This window comes from Carya illinoinensis, chromosome 8 (genome assembly GCF_018687715.1).
Source record: "Carya illinoinensis cultivar Pawnee chromosome 8, C.illinoinensisPawnee_v1, whole genome shotgun sequence".
NCBI lineage: Eukaryota > Viridiplantae > Streptophyta > Magnoliopsida > Fagales > Juglandaceae > Carya > Carya illinoinensis.
The window spans coordinates 5,378,670-5,393,840 of NC_056759.1; the positions used below are offsets into that span (position 1 = coordinate 5,378,670).

General features: G+C 34.5%; 2 protein-coding genes across 4 annotated transcripts; both read left to right on the forward strand.

The window, feature by feature from the left end:
• The first annotated feature begins 868 nt into the window (after positions 1-868).
• Positions 869-2,428, forward strand: LOC122318765 (transcription factor bHLH84-like). The gene is made up of 5 exons (XM_043136370.1): positions 869-1,531; positions 1,637-1,891; positions 1,985-2,050; positions 2,164-2,229; positions 2,324-2,428. The coding sequence occupies exons 1-5, from the start codon at positions 869-871 to the stop codon at positions 2,426-2,428; spliced, it is 1,155 nt and encodes a 384-aa protein (XP_042992304.1).
• A 1,827-nt stretch (positions 2,429-4,255) lies between these two features.
• On the forward strand, positions 4,256-9,418 carry LOC122319146 (interferon-related developmental regulator 1-like). 3 transcript variants are annotated; one of them, XM_043137081.1, is made up of 13 exons: positions 4,257-4,479; positions 4,722-4,878; positions 5,118-5,198; positions 5,682-5,764; positions 5,849-5,964; positions 6,115-6,225; positions 6,426-6,535; positions 7,273-7,585; positions 7,659-7,736; positions 7,825-7,875; positions 7,946-8,032; positions 8,170-8,247; positions 9,109-9,418. In XM_043137081.1, the coding sequence occupies exons 1-13, from the start codon at positions 4,470-4,472 to the stop codon at positions 9,157-9,159; spliced, it is 1,326 nt and encodes a 441-aa protein (XP_042993015.1). In that variant the 5' UTR covers positions 4,257-4,469; the 3' UTR covers positions 9,160-9,418. The 3 variants fall into 3 exon arrangements, with proteins under 3 accessions (XP_042993017.1, XP_042993016.1, XP_042993015.1); XM_043137083.1 differs by lacking the exon at positions 6,115-6,225 and having other exon boundaries at positions 4,256-4,479; XM_043137082.1 differs by lacking the exon at positions 5,118-5,198 and having other exon boundaries at positions 4,256-4,479.
• The last annotated feature ends 5,753 nt before the right edge of the window (positions 9,419-15,171 follow it).

The following is a 15,171-nucleotide window of genomic DNA, read 5'->3' on the forward strand; positions in this document are numbered from 1 at the left end:
TAGATCAACAAGAATTTATAATCGATGCTGCTAAATAAGGATCACCAGCTCAGGTGCCCTGAATCCTGATCATGAATAACTCAGTTCAAGTACTGCTTAATTATAAAAATCAGTACTGCATGCGACTTTGGCCGAAGGAAAACTGCAGTTAGCTAGGTTCAATCCATTGAGGAGACAAGGAATTACGAGCTATGCGGTGACCTTGTCTGGCTTTCAGTCGTACCTCTATAGAATATATATTTGTCATACTCATTCCCACGATATAGGCCGTCCATTTGCTGCGTTTTGTTTAATATGCCAACCAAATTCCCTCTGTAATTATTCTATTCAAGAGAACTTAATTCCACGTTCTGATCACCATATCAAATGCTAGAGTCTTTGCTCCACGCAGGCTATGCTATTAATTACTCTCATGTCACCATACTAAATGCCCGTTTAGGGACCCATTAAACTAGTTAGTCGCCTCTCAATGATTGCTTTTTGACCCTTTTTCTGTTATTCTATGGCAGTTTAGCAAGCCATAACTGTGTTTAAAAGGTCATATAAAGCTCTGAAATATTTAATTTCAGCCATTGCAAAACTTGCCTCTTCTGAGTTGTCCTTGGCCTGGTATCGGTCCCACCGAAGACTCCCAAGATTAGTTACATGGAATTAGGACCTACCCATGAACAATGATTATTAATTAAATATTCACTATGAAAATGAAATTATCATTCCCTACTATCATGTTATATGGGGGGGTCGGGTATAAATATTGTCTCCAGGATCTTCGCTTGTTCCAAACACATTTGAGCTTCTAGCACTAGCACTAAACAAACAGAAGAATACTCGATTCTTTCAACACAGGTTCCCAGGTGTTCGGAAAAAAATGGAGCCTATTGGAGCCTTTCCTGATGGAGAATCTTGGGATTCCTTTAGCAAGATGTTCTCCACTGATCAAGAGCTTGATTTCACACCACAAGTTCTTGGTCAGTATTGCTCATTTCTGCTCGAGCATGATGAGGATTTGAACGCTCGAGTCCCGTCATCTTTTTGCCCCACTTCTGAGTCTAACACGAGCATGACCGGATCACTTAGTGATAGTTTACATTATACTCTAGAGAGTCTTAACCCCAATTTGAACTTTTTTTCTCAAGAAAGTAGTAATGGTAAAAGTTGTAGTAGCAGCAATATCTTTATTGCCACTGATCCTAGCCATGAGAACTACTTTAGTGATGCTTATAACCATATTCCGGTAGCAAACGATATGTTCTTTAATATTTGTATGATGGATGAGAAAAATATAGGCTCTTTTGTGACTGTGTTTCCTGGTGCTGGAATGTGCGAGACGGCCGGCATCAATGAAGATATTAGCCTTAACGGTAAGGATAAATTAGATGATGGCAGTCCAGCAGAAGTTGCTATTTCTGGGAAGGAGTTGCTGCCCAAAAGGAAGTTTGATACGCAAGAATCTCACAGAAAGGCTAAAGAAAAAACTAGCTCCCAGTCATCTTATCAGAATGCAAGGAAGAAACCTCGGGTTTCAAGAGATGTAAGTACCTGAAAACGAAATAAAGTCATGTTTCTGTATTCCAGTACTAGTGGAGGGGATTTCTCTTGAACATATAGTTTATTTCTGGTTTCTAATTGCGCGCAGGTACAAAAGAGTGAGAAGAATGAACAGTCAAAGAAGAAGCAGAAGCTCTCAAACAGTTCTCATGAAGAAGAGAGTAATGCTGGACGTGATGGACAGAGCTCTACTAGTTACATGAACTCAGAAGATGATGCTTCCCAGGAGACTAATGCAGGAGCAACCACAGACTCCGAAGCCTCTGCACCTCTCAACTTGAGTGGCGGGAAGACGAGAGCCAGTAGAGGGTCTGCCACAGATCCACAAAGCCTCTATGCAAGGGTAAAAAAACGTACTTCTGAATGTAATGCATATATATGCTGTCGTTTAAACCAAGTTTAATTTTATTGATTCATCTTCTATTAACTATTGCAGAAAAGAAGGGAAAGGATAAATGAGCGATTGAGAATCTTACAGAATCTGGTCCCCAATGGAACGAAGGTGAGTAATGATCTTTCAAATACTTATGATTCCCAGTCGGTGTTTGTATCTGATCTTTAAGATCCAATTAACCCTAAATTCATATCTATGTATGGATGGGATTTCATTGACAGGTTGATATCAGCACAATGCTCGAAGAGGCAGTCAATTATGTGAAGTTTTTGCAGCTCCAAATCAAGGTAATTATAAGATCAAAGAGTTGCTTAGGATCGTGTTAACTTACTCAAAACGTATTGAACATTAACAGCTTTAATTTCCTGGCTGTCTTTGTAGCTTTTAAGCTCCGATGATCTGTGGATGTTTGCTCCCATCGCTTACAATGGAATGGATATTGGTCTCAATTACCAGAAGATTTCCCCACCTGATCTATGCCTTTAATTAAGGATGCTTTTCATGATGTGTATCATTTATGTTATAATAATATTATATAATATAGTCATATCATAGCAAATTAGAAGAAAGAAAATACATATTTCTCCACCTGATCCATCTAATTCGATATATAATTAATCACGATCGAGGAGAATCCTCATTTTGTATGATTTATTATATATAATGTCTATGCCTGTAATTTCTTCTGTACGTTTTTTAAAATTAACACTAAATTGAAGCAGATGGCCCTCTCCAAAACTCATATGATTTTAATTGCATGTGGTTAATGTTGCGCTTTTGGCCTGTTCAAAAATCACACAAGACGATAGAGAGACAATATTTAAGTGGTTCAGCAACTTGTCTACGTCTACTGAAGCAGAAATTCAGTATTTTCAATATGTTTTTACAAAATTACAAACACTCATAAACAAGTTCTCTATCTCTCAAATGGCCTTTGTTCTAGATTTTCTCAAAACTTAAATTTCGCCCAACCCTCTGCTTGATCTCTCACCGCTGTGAGGATGGATTTAATTTTCAACAAATGACCTCTTTTATAGGAAAAGTCATGGGGGACAAACTCTCACACTTCTTAACCAAGAGGGAGCCTTCTGTGCAGCAAATTTTGGTCAATATTTGCTGCTAAAGACTTTTAGTAGATGAGTAGGTGGCTGTAAGATCAAATGTCAACTCATACTTGGAGGTTTCTAACAGTTAAGAACTTGATACCGATACCCTCGATCTCTTAATTAAAGCCTGACTCGGATTCATGATCATGTACATTAATTATAAACATATGATGATCAATACAATATACAGCTACCAATAAATAAATATGTTGACTGTTTTCGATCCATGAGGATAAAATATTCTTTAATATTATACAGTAAAGTACTCGTAGTCGTTGATGATGATGATCAAGATTGAAAAACGCACAATTGTCAACGGCGCATAGAGTTTTATTTGTGGCCATGGATTAGACAAAAGGCCACCCCATGACAGCCCCAGCTCCCTTATCTTCGCCCACTCGGCCATCCATGCACTCATCAATTACTTCGCAGGCAAATTGTATATGAATTACTTGATCAATTATAAATGCAATAGCATTGATTCCTGTAAATATATAATATATGTTGAATATTGGCTGATATTCGGAATTTTCATCATGACTAACTAGTAATTATATTTAAATCTCATAAAGATCTAAAGTAAATATATTTGTCAAGTACATTAATTTCATTGAAGATATATAAACTTAATCTCGATTATCTCATGTCATGAGTACTCATTGGTATTTGGATCTGATCCGTTACAAAATTAAAGATCGAGTGACTGATGCATACAAGTTAAGGGTACTTGATCATGATGATCATATATAGTAGAGATCGATCGATAATCAATAATGCCTATATAGTCTCTTTAATGATATTTTCTAGTTTTTATTGTCAAATACGTACATTTTAAATAATTTCTTATTTAGATATTTAAATATATTTTATTAATCGGTATAATTAGAATACCCAAAATAAAGATTTAAAATTATAATTTTTTTATAAAAATATGTCATAAAAATAAATTATCATAAAATATATAATTATTTGATTATAAAATAGATGTACTCGTGAAATTATGATTAGTTTTTTTTTCTTCCAAAGGACCAAATTTGACGGTCCCAAAGGTGCCACGTACGAAATGACCTCAATCACCGACCGTAACAGAATCTCGCCGAATATTCCACACAACGACCGCTCACCTCTCAACCCCGCGGGGGGTTTTTTTTTTTTTTTAATAAATAAATAAATAAATTTGCTGTCCCGTTTTAAGGCCTCTCCCTTCCCTTTTACTATTTATTCCCTGATTTCTCTTACCGAGAGATTTGTGTTTGTGCACCCTACCCTTCCAATTTTGAATGGCTCGTTCTTCCTTCCAATCACCGCTTTCCATTCGGTTCAATTCGGGCGATCTAATATTTTCAAAGCCCTCCCGTCCTCTGATTCTCGGTCGACCTTGTAGCCCTTTCTGACGATAAGAGAAGCAGGAGCCTTCACCGATGGGAAAGCGTATGCCTCTCTTTCTTTCTTTTTTTCTTTTTCCCGTTTAAATTGATCTAAGGGTTTCTGATTGACTTGCCTTTTATCTGTTTATCTGAAATTGATAAGGAAAAAAAAAAACTTATTATTATATTCCACTTCTGGTATATTTAGTTGGTATTTAGTTTGCTTAAATTCTCGCTTGAACAATCGCTTGAACAATGTGAGATATACGGTATTTCATTGGCTGTTGATGTTATTGCAACTCGCAGGCAATTCTCAGCGTAAAAATGCTGCGATTTTGGAGAGCGATGATGATAGTAGCAGCTCGAGTTCGTCGGATCGAATGTCCGAATGGGGCACTGAAGAAGTCCAAGTACATAAAGATAGTTTACTGGAACAAGCTTTAGATGCTCTGTATGAAAAGAGGTGTATTAAGTATTTGCGTTTCGGTTGAATTTATTTTAGTTAATGAGTGGGATATATTTGTGTTGAAGTAACTAAACTTAGATATTGGGAGACTTGTTTCTCGTTAAGTTTGCAACTTTATGAGGAAATTATATCGGTTTCTTTAAATTTTTTTCGTTTTTCACTGGTTATATTTTTGCGACTATGAATTATGCTAAATATAGTTTTTTTTTTTCCTTATTTTGTTGTTATTGGCAAAGGGGTTCCACAAGAGAGAGGGCTCTGGCATCAATTATTGATGCTTTTAATAGCAGTTTGCAGCACGGGTTTCTGGAAAAGAAGTACGAGCCTTTTTCTCTCTGTCTTTTAGTTTTCTTCTTTGTTGTCCTTTTTTAGGGTGTATAGGGCACGATGAACTAGAAACACAGGGAGAGGAGCTTCTTCTTCTTCTTCTTCATTTGTGCCTGGCGGAGGGCGGGGTTTAGTAATTAGGCTGTCTGATTATTATAGCAAAGGGTTCACATTTTACTTTGTTAAGTATTATGCCATTATTGATTACAACCACCTTGCACTGGGATTCATTCAGTTGATTTATCATACTACAACCATGCAACTATCTTAAAGAAACTCTGGTGTCACCCATGTGCCATATTTGCAAGAAATATTTTGTTAGTTGAGAGATATAAGTGAAGTTTCATATTGTACATCCATTTCCTTTTTTATTGTCTCGATTTGGTGCTCCACATATGTATATATTCAGACATTCAAGAAATCGATTTTTATGTGTATTTTGTGGACTCTCATAATCTTATGTTGTTCTTCAGATTTGCAACCTTACTGCATCAATGTTTGAATTCCATTAAACGTGGGTCATCTAAAGAGATATCTTTAGCTTCCCATGCCATTGGTTAGTCGCTTAATCTTTTGTGTTGACTTGATTGCATTCTCTCTTAAATTGAATTACATTTCAATAATATAATAACGTTTGTAGGATTGTTGGCCTTGACTGTTGGCTCTGGGAATGATGCACACAAAATTTTAGAAGATTCAATCACTCCTTTTTCACAGGCTCTTAAATCTCAGTCAGATTCATCAAAGATATCCTCGGTATGGGATGTTTTCAAAATTCTATTGAGTTTATGTTTGTTTACAATTGATAAAAAAAAAAAAAAAAAAAAGTCCGGTTACACCTTGATTGTCAGTAGGATATTGATACTCAGCCTGTTGTTTTCTGCATTCCATCGATTGTAATTGTAGTTGCTGGAGTGCTTGGCCATAATCACTTTTGTTGGTGAAAATGGCACTGAGGAAACAGAAAGGTCAATGCAGATAATGTGGCAAGTGGTTAATCCGAAATTGAGTTCAAATGTACGTATTTGTGCTCAATGTATTTAGTTTTGAGGATGTCTGACCGTGCCAATTTTCCTGCTTTTGACTTGGCATTTTTTTTTTTTTTTTTTTTTTTTTATCAGAACTTGAAACAAGAATTTATTCATTTTTATCATTTATTTTGTTTTTCTGGATCTTGGTTTTTTTATATGATGAATTAACGTTGTTTCATATTTCAGGTTGTTGCGTCCAAACCCTCGGCAGCTGTCATAACTGCAGTGGTGTCTGCTTGGGCGTTTCTTTTGACCACCATGGATGGATTTAGTCTAAATCCTATGCATTGGCAAGAGTGAGTTGTTGATTCCAGTCCAACACACTATTTTTCTTTGCCCTCCTTTTCTTTTAGCTGATAGCTAGGAGTGAATTTGGTCAGGTCTGGTCAGTCCATTGGAGGCTTTTGGGACCTGACCGAACCCCTTTGGTCCAAGATTTTCCCGCTGTAGACCGGACCGAACCGAACCCCATACGATATCAATTCGATCAATCCGTAGGTCCATTCAGTCCAACCCAATACCAAATGGTGATTTATCTAATAACTTAGGTATTTTACAAAAAAATTATCTAATAACTTTAATTAGATGTAGATATTAGGCTAGGCTAGGTGCTACTTAGCCCTGTAATTAGTTAATGGTGATAGGTTAGTTAATTGATAGTAATTGCATATTTAAAATTTTATATTGTCAATGGTAATAGGTTAGGTGAAAATTTTATAATTATTTATACATTTAATATATAAAAATCGGTATGTCCAGTCGGTTTTTTTGGTCCAGACCAAAATCCTTACAGGCCTACTGATAGCAATTCTTTCTGCCTGGAAACTTATTACGAGCACTACCGGCCCACTGTACCACCTACACCATCTGATGCTTGGTGCTTTACAAGGGCACCTAACTACGCACGAGACTTGAGGGAGATGGCATCTGCACAGTCTAGATAGTAGATGCTGTTTTGCCCACAAAACCCAAAAATTTTTGGTTGCCAAGAATATAATTAAGGAATTATTGACATCTTTAGGTAATGATGCAGGTCGATATCGTATTTATCAAGTCTGTTGGACAAGGATGATCGGTCTGTACGCATTGCTACTGGTGAAGCGCTTGCTCTAATTTTTGAGATAGGAAGTGTGGAGAAGTTTTGTGGTGAAGCTAAAGGTTCAAGCAATGGCTTGACTCAAGATGGAATCAAACCTCGGGAAGGGTTTCCACATATACAAGGATTAAAGGGGAAAATCATAAATCAAGTTAGAAACCTTTCTGCTGAGGCGGGTGGTAGAAGTTCTGCTAAGAAAGATCTTAACAGCCAGCGGAAGTTGTTTCGGGATATTTTGGATTTTTTTGAGGTACTTTACAAGCATTGATGCCTTATTGCAGTTGGGACTTGGGAACTAACTATGTTATTACTTATTATATCAGTATGGTTATTGTCCTGAGACAACAGTGAAGATTGGTGGAGAATCATTACAGACATCATCATGGTCTGAACAAATACAGGTTTTCTACTACCTGCCACTTATCCTGCATTACTGGTTTTGTGAATGTCGCCAACTTTTGAGTGTTTGTCTAATTTCAATTATAACAGTTGAATTTTTTGAAGCGTTTTCTTGGGGGAGGCTTCATTAAGCATATGAAGGTTCGTATCCTGGATATTCTATCTTGTTTCATTTCCTTTTTCTGGCTGAGTAATCATGGAGAAAATACAGGAAAATGAATTCCTACACGATGTATTCGGGTTCACACCAAAGAAGTATTTTCTAGATGATGAACATCATATATCTAGTGCAGAAAAGGTTGGTTCCATTGGTGTTGGTTTCTTATAGTTGTGCATATCCCATTGCTTTGGCCTATATCTGGAATAATAGTCATCATTTTGAATTTGTTAGTTCACATATTATGAGGTTCATTTTATTTTTTCATGCCTCTACAGAGGATGTATAGGTCACCAAACTCGGTTCTCAACAAGGCTAGGACCCAGCTACTTAACAAGCAGCGAATGTTATCTGAGGTGAGTTTTTCCTTTGTGAAAAATATGTACATGCTTCCTTACACACCTGCAACTGGTATTCTGAGAACTTTGTTTGGTTGGGTTTTGTAGTACACATTATATTTTTTATCTCATCTTAAGATAGGATGTGTTGATTTACTTGATTTTCACCATATTCAGCCTTTAAAACATGGTTAGGATTTGTAGTTCTAGTTGCCGTGTATATTTTTCCTTTTACTTCTTTCCTCTTTCCTCCTTTCTATTCATCTTGTGGGAGGTGCAGAGCCCAGGGGCAGGGAGGGGAGGCTGTACAAGTTGCATTCCCTGAAAATCCTAGCTTGAATCAAGTCTATGGATAACGGAGGGCTTTTAAAGTTGGTCATGTATTAGTGGAATTTAAAGTCCAATATATCCAATTGATAGAAATTTGAGACAGAATCTAAATGGACTTGATTTGGATTGGTGTTATTATCTTGTTTCAGTACTGAAGGAGGACTAATGTTTAAGGTATGGATATCTATATATTAAAAAAATGCTCTCGACCAGTTCGCACATGATTAATCAAGTACAACCTACCGCATTCAGAGAGCACACTTATTTTTTTTAAGATTTGGATGATGACAAAATCTGTGTGCGTGAGCATGATGGATCTGTGTTTGTCTCATTAGCCGTCCATGGAAAGGATTTATTATGTTTAAGATTTGCCTTCTCATTTGTTATGTTTAAGATTGCAAGCCCGGTTTTGTTCTGGAGTAAATAGTTTGATAGTAAGTAGTATATCCAGCAGGTGTTGGCATGTTTGCTCACACTGCCACCGAATATGCTCATAATTTATGATCTTAATGCTATGTTCATTCATCTCCTTTTCTGGCGTTCGTACAGGGTAGAAATCTTGGCCACTTTGCAGTCAACGTGGGTGATGAAGAGGTTTAAAAGGCAAAGATGTTTCCACACTTATTTTATTACTTGATTTAATCCTAAATGACATGCTAGCCGGACTTCAACCATGATCTATTATATATATACTTGCTAGAACTTCTCTATTAGCATCCCCACATAAATTTATGTACGCGGTGGATTTAAATACATCAGATTTGTATACTGTGAACTTGGACAATAGTTTTGGAACATTATTCTTTTTTGAGGCACTAATTGAGATCACATACATAAAGCAAAATGTTATTTGGGATTATGAAAAGCTTTATATGGGTAATATTTATCTCCCTCGCCTTCATGGCCGGTTCTTTGGTGGTTTGAGCTGGTCGAATATATTAGACCTGGTTTGAATAGCAAAAGTTTCGTATTTCATTTTATCTCATTTCATCTTATCTTAATATTTGTACACTACAAATATAAATATTTTTTAATTATATTTTATCATCACTTTTTCATTACTATTTACAGAATATTTGAGATTACTTTATTATCTGAATACAACCTTAGTCTTTACATGGGTTGCATGTGGTGTACGTTCCTAGCTAGCTAATTGGGTCCGTTAAAGTAAATAGAGTGGAAATTTGTTTCCGCATTGAAATTAATTGGTATACAAGTAATGTGAAATCTTGTTTCCCATATGATCTGGACTATTAATTATTCTTTACATATATGATAAAACCTGGCCTGATTTTTCCTTCTTGTCAGAGTCGGAGGGCCGGAAACAACCACCGCTTCCGTCTTCCAAGAAATACTAGATCCCTATAGCTATGCAAACAATAATTCTCTATGCATCAAATTATTAGTACGTAAGTAAAAAATAATAAAATACAATCTTTTAATTATTTGATGTAAAATTATCAGAAACGATGAAGGTACCGAAAAAAAACATTTCTCAAAATTAAAAATTAGGACTAGCCGATTATAGTACACGTATCTGCACCTTTCATTCATTTTATAAGTCCGTGTAGGCCATGCATTATTGTGACAGAATAATCGGGCATGGGGAGTAGCTGGGATATCTCATTCTTCACTGTAACCTATTCAAGAAGTCATTGTGCCGGTCGTTATAACAGGTGCAGCTTGTTACCAGCTACTCTTTTTATGATATCAAAAAGCATTCAATTTAAGAGACCCATACGCTGGAATTGGACTAAAGAAGCCCAGGCATTCATTTCTTTTTAGGATACCAGATCCTCCCTGTGAAGGTTTGGGGTGGTCCTGGGGCTGTTCTCGTGTGAGGCACACTGCCCGTACGTTTTGGGAGTGGCAAGTTTGAGCGGGGGTCACTGGTGGGAAAGCAAAGCAGTCAAAGCATTGGGCCGAATCCAAGGCACCCCTAATGGCTAATGCTGATCTCCTGCCTTGCTTTGGAATACAAGGCAAGATTAATTGGCAGGCAGTTTAATTTGTTGATCAAACGAGATATGGAATGGAAGTTATAAGTGTGCGTAGCTGGTGTAGTACTGTTTGTTAGGTAATTATAACCCTTTAATTTGTCATTAATTTTTTCAAGGTATCAAAGTCATGCATGCATGTTAATTGGTTACCCTCCATCTTTATGTTCTCTTCCAGGCATCATTATATTGGTTTAATTTCTTACTTTCCAGTTTCAGAATTCTATAACTTGAGTTTAATTTCAGAATTACAGGTTCACCAACTCCAGATCATGTATCTTTTATTAGTATTTGAGTTTTTTTCTCATGCAAGTTTTATCGGTGGGCGCGAGACAATATAAACAAATATTAAATATATATAAATATATATATTTACAAGCGTATTTATTGACACATCAAACACAGCCAAGGTAATCTGCTCTAGGAAGCCCTTTAATGGTTTTGATCTACTAAGCAGGCCTTATTAATTAATACATTACTACTGGTTAGATTGGTGTTCAAATGGTGGATAACATGAACCACAATGCAGATAGAAATTCTATTACGAATTAATGCACGTGCACCAAGATAGAATTTTCAAATCATTTGAATTCAAATTAATGTGGTTTTGGATTTGGAAAAACACCCATTAACAACTATTATTATAAATATACCTCATGAATTCTAGTCATGAATTTGTATACTGATATGATCTGCATGCATGCTTTCATTGCTTTGAACCCCAATATTAATATTATACGTACAGTGATCATACTATTTAAGCGAGGCTATAATCCAAGTGAGAGGCGAGGTACAGCAGCAAAGAATTTAGGGCAATCCGGGGTAACTACTTGCAGACTTTATTGTACCCACGCTCTACGTGCAGCACATGAACATCTTATCAATGGGGCACCTAATCATGAATGTTTGGAATAAATGCGAGTTCTAGATTGTATTATGGGGAGGGATCAACAACATGCATATACCATTTATAATTCCACGTTTTTCGTCTGATTCTTGGTGAATCTATCGCAGAGAGTTGAGGATAATAATGTGGTGGTGGGCGCAGATCGACACATCCAGCTAGAACTTCTGTGCAGTTCAGGAGTACTTGGGGATAGCTTGCATTAAAATATTAACTACGAATGCTCAATTTTAACTATTTCCCATGCATTAACAAGATCCTGATCATGGCTGGTGTGGATGGACCATGTCACGTTAAATGCATGCACTATTTAAATTTCAGCCTGTGCAATTTCTCTATTTCTGGTCCACGTGACTATTAGCTCGATCGGTGCAAACACCAGCATGTGGCTAAGTTGGGTTCATGTAACTGTAACGTGCTAATGAAGAATCTCATCAAATTTTAACAGTATTAACAGGAAAAAAAAATGGTAAACAAATGGAGGCCGGGTAGAAACAAGTGGAATTATTGGCAAATTTCTGGGCCAACTGATCATGATATCATGCATGCTGATCATGCACTTGGAGTTATCTTCGTTAGAATTGACTGAAGAACAAAAACGATCAAAATAAAACATGTTGGGGCCGGCGAGAAAAATTCTTGGCTACTTTCTTTTCTCCTAACCACAGTTTCCTATCTCTCATGATTATTTTTCCTTGAATGATTGCATGAAAAACAATTTCTCCTAGCCACAGTTGTATTCAATTTGTTTCGGTCATTCGACGAGAATTAATGTTGTATAATCCTAGATATATAGTACTAATTAGCACAGAGTACGTACCAACAAAACATCATTTTTGGGATCCGGCAAATCATGTTAGCATAAAAAGGAGAAAAAAAAAAGAAAAAAAAGAACCCAACATTTCATAACATCGATCTCAAATGGAATCAGCATAATTGCCATAGGCTAGCTCTTTATAACCATGAGAACTTTGATTCATTCTGCCTGCATTTTTCTGTTTTCTAATTCTATCTTTAAGAAAAACCGTTGGCAATGGACTAATTTGTTTAATCAGCATTTGGTGATGAATGTAAGTTTTATTCTTTAGTTTATGCAGACACTTACAAAAAGAGATCAGTAATGACGTTATAGCCATGCAAATTCGACTGTTGCAGCATAATCTATATATATATATAATATTATTCAACGTCCTTTCCAACAATATTGTCTAGCTAGCTTGGATCCCACCGCACAGCTCAAGCTAGATAGAAGACATAATGAATGAAGACAAACAGCAGCTCATGAGGAGGGGTAAAGGGAATAAGTGATCATCTAACAAACTTCGATCCTTAAACTTCGATCATCTAACAAAATTTCTGCGTTCATCTGCATTCATGACTTGGTTAATGTTTAAACAACCAAGACATGAATGCAGAAGTTTTTTTCAAAAACAAAAAAACAAATGAAAATGGAGAAGATAATTACATGAAAAGCGTTGGAATTGGATACGCTTTCAGACACTCAAGAGTCGTACATATATATAGACAGACTTCTGATCGTTAACGGCGCACCAGAAAATTAACGAAGATCATAGCTAGCTAGAGACATACATAGCTCGGTTAGGTAGCTGGTACGTACATGAGTTTCAATTCGGTTTTTACGTAAAATTAGAAGACGTAAAGATTAATTGTTGGTACTCTGACGATCAGTAGCATAAAATTATGAGAAATGATATATTTCTAATTGTAAAGTATATAAATATTGTGTAATTTTTTTAAAAAAATAAATAAATATAACATTCATATAAAAAATTAATTTTTTAATAATAAATTATATTTTTTGTAAAAATAATTATATAATACTTACATATTCTTTTACTATTTATAATATTACTCTAAAATTATATATTAAGCGGGTGGTCGTTCCAAAGTACTCCAGTAGTACTAGATTCGTGTTTATGTCAAAAAAAAAAGATTCGTGTTAAAATTCAGATTAATTGCACGACTCCCTAATTGGCAAATCTTCCTATATATATATATATATATATATATATATATATATGGGAAAAGCTAGAGATCTCACTCCAAGCTCTCGTCCCAACGATGGGTGCAGACCCACCCATATATCTATATATATATATTGAATGATGAAGCTTATGCAACAGTACCACACGGATCTCCTATTACTAATTAGCTGAAGTCCAAGTTGAGGTTTTTTTTCATTTTAAAGTAGTCAGCTTCAAAGTTAGAAGTTTCCTATAGGCAGGTAACATTAATTAGAACTGTTATAAACATAAAAATGTTATACAAAATAAATATATAAACTGATGTTAATTTAAAAAATTCATTAGATATATTATATATATATATGGTCCTGTTAGGAACGCCAATGATTACTGAAAATGTACCAATCAGCATTATTTTTTTAAATATTTATGTATTTTAAAAATATATTAAAAAATAACTTATCAGTACACTTTTTCAATAGGTGTACAAAACATTTTCTATATATATATATATATATATAAATGAGTAATAATACAATTATTTTTTATAATTTTTTTACAATCATGTGTTAAAGTGATTGTATTTATATAAAATAATATTGTTTTTATAATTTATTTTATTAAAATATCACTCATTTAAGACGTGGTTATAAAAAAATTATAAAAAATAGTTTTACTTATATAATTTTCCTATATAAATCTCCTCTGTCAATTCCTTATTATTTTAGTGATTATTAGGAAAAGTATTCTTCCACGTAAGATTTCTACCGAAATCTTTTATCAAAATTATTTTTTATTTTTTTAGTTAATATTTAAGTAAGTATTTTTAAATGAATATGTGATTTTTTTTATTTTTATAAAATATCTAAATAGTTTAAAAAATATTTGAGAAAAAAAAAAATTGGCTGATCGGTGTGATTGTAGCAATGCGGCAGGCCCTTTAATCTTTATAATTTGACTGGTGACGCCACCGTCTGGATCGTACCTCACTGAATCCCAACTCTCTCCAATCACATAAGACCAAGTTACAAGTTACAACCCACGCCTCATGGGTACGGCCCCATGTACGGCGCTCACCTGACACTAACAGTGACAAAATCTCTTCCCATTGGACCGTGTCCACACGCTCCAAGAACTCGCGTATAACCTGCAGTTCCCCCGAACAGTTCGTGCCCTGAAAACAAAAGCATACAGTCAAACATTATGGTCTTCCTCGATATAATTTATAATATAAAAATGTTATACAACAAACTATTATTTTTTTTTTCTCATTATATATTATATAAAATGTAATATATTTATTATTATTAAATAATAAAAAATTATTTAATAAATAATTATATAATAGTAATAAATATATCACATTTTATATAATAAAATTAAAAATAAGAGCTTACATCTAATTTTTTTAATTTATATTAAAATTTTTATATAGTTAAAAAAAAGTTAATCAAATAACATAATTATATAATTTAATTACAAATAAATTTAATTTTATATAAAAATGAAACATTTTTTTACTCTTCGAATCAATTTTATTAAAATTAAATTTATTTTTAATTAATTTATATGATTATGTTGATTAATTAAATTTATTTTGTTAAAATTAAAAAAAATTCTGAAAGTTTTAATTCTGAATCATAAAGAAAAGGAAAAAAACAGTTATATAATAAAATAGTAATAAATGAGGTTAAATGTATCATTACCCATTTATAAACACTCTCTC

Excerpts from the sequence above, each read along its gene's own strand:
- LOC122318765 (XM_043136370.1), top strand. The coding sequence starts at position 869 with ATGGAGCCTATTGGAGCCTTTCCTGATGGAGAATCTTGGGATTCCTTT. Across the intron at positions 2,051-2,163 it reads TGGTCCCCAATGGAACGAAG|GTTGATATCAGCACAATGCT; the intron begins GTGAGTAATGAT and ends TTTCATTGACAG. Across the intron at positions 2,230-2,323 it reads TTTTGCAGCTCCAAATCAAG|CTTTTAAGCTCCGATGATCT; the intron begins GTAATTATAAGA and ends CTGTCTTTGTAG.
- LOC122319146 (XM_043137081.1), top strand. Across the intron at positions 5,965-6,114 it reads ATTCATCAAAGATATCCTCG|TTGCTGGAGTGCTTGGCCAT; the intron begins GTATGGGATGTT and ends TTGTAATTGTAG. Across the intron at positions 7,586-7,658 it reads ATATTTTGGATTTTTTTGAG|TATGGTTATTGTCCTGAGAC; the intron begins GTACTTTACAAG and ends TTATTATATCAG.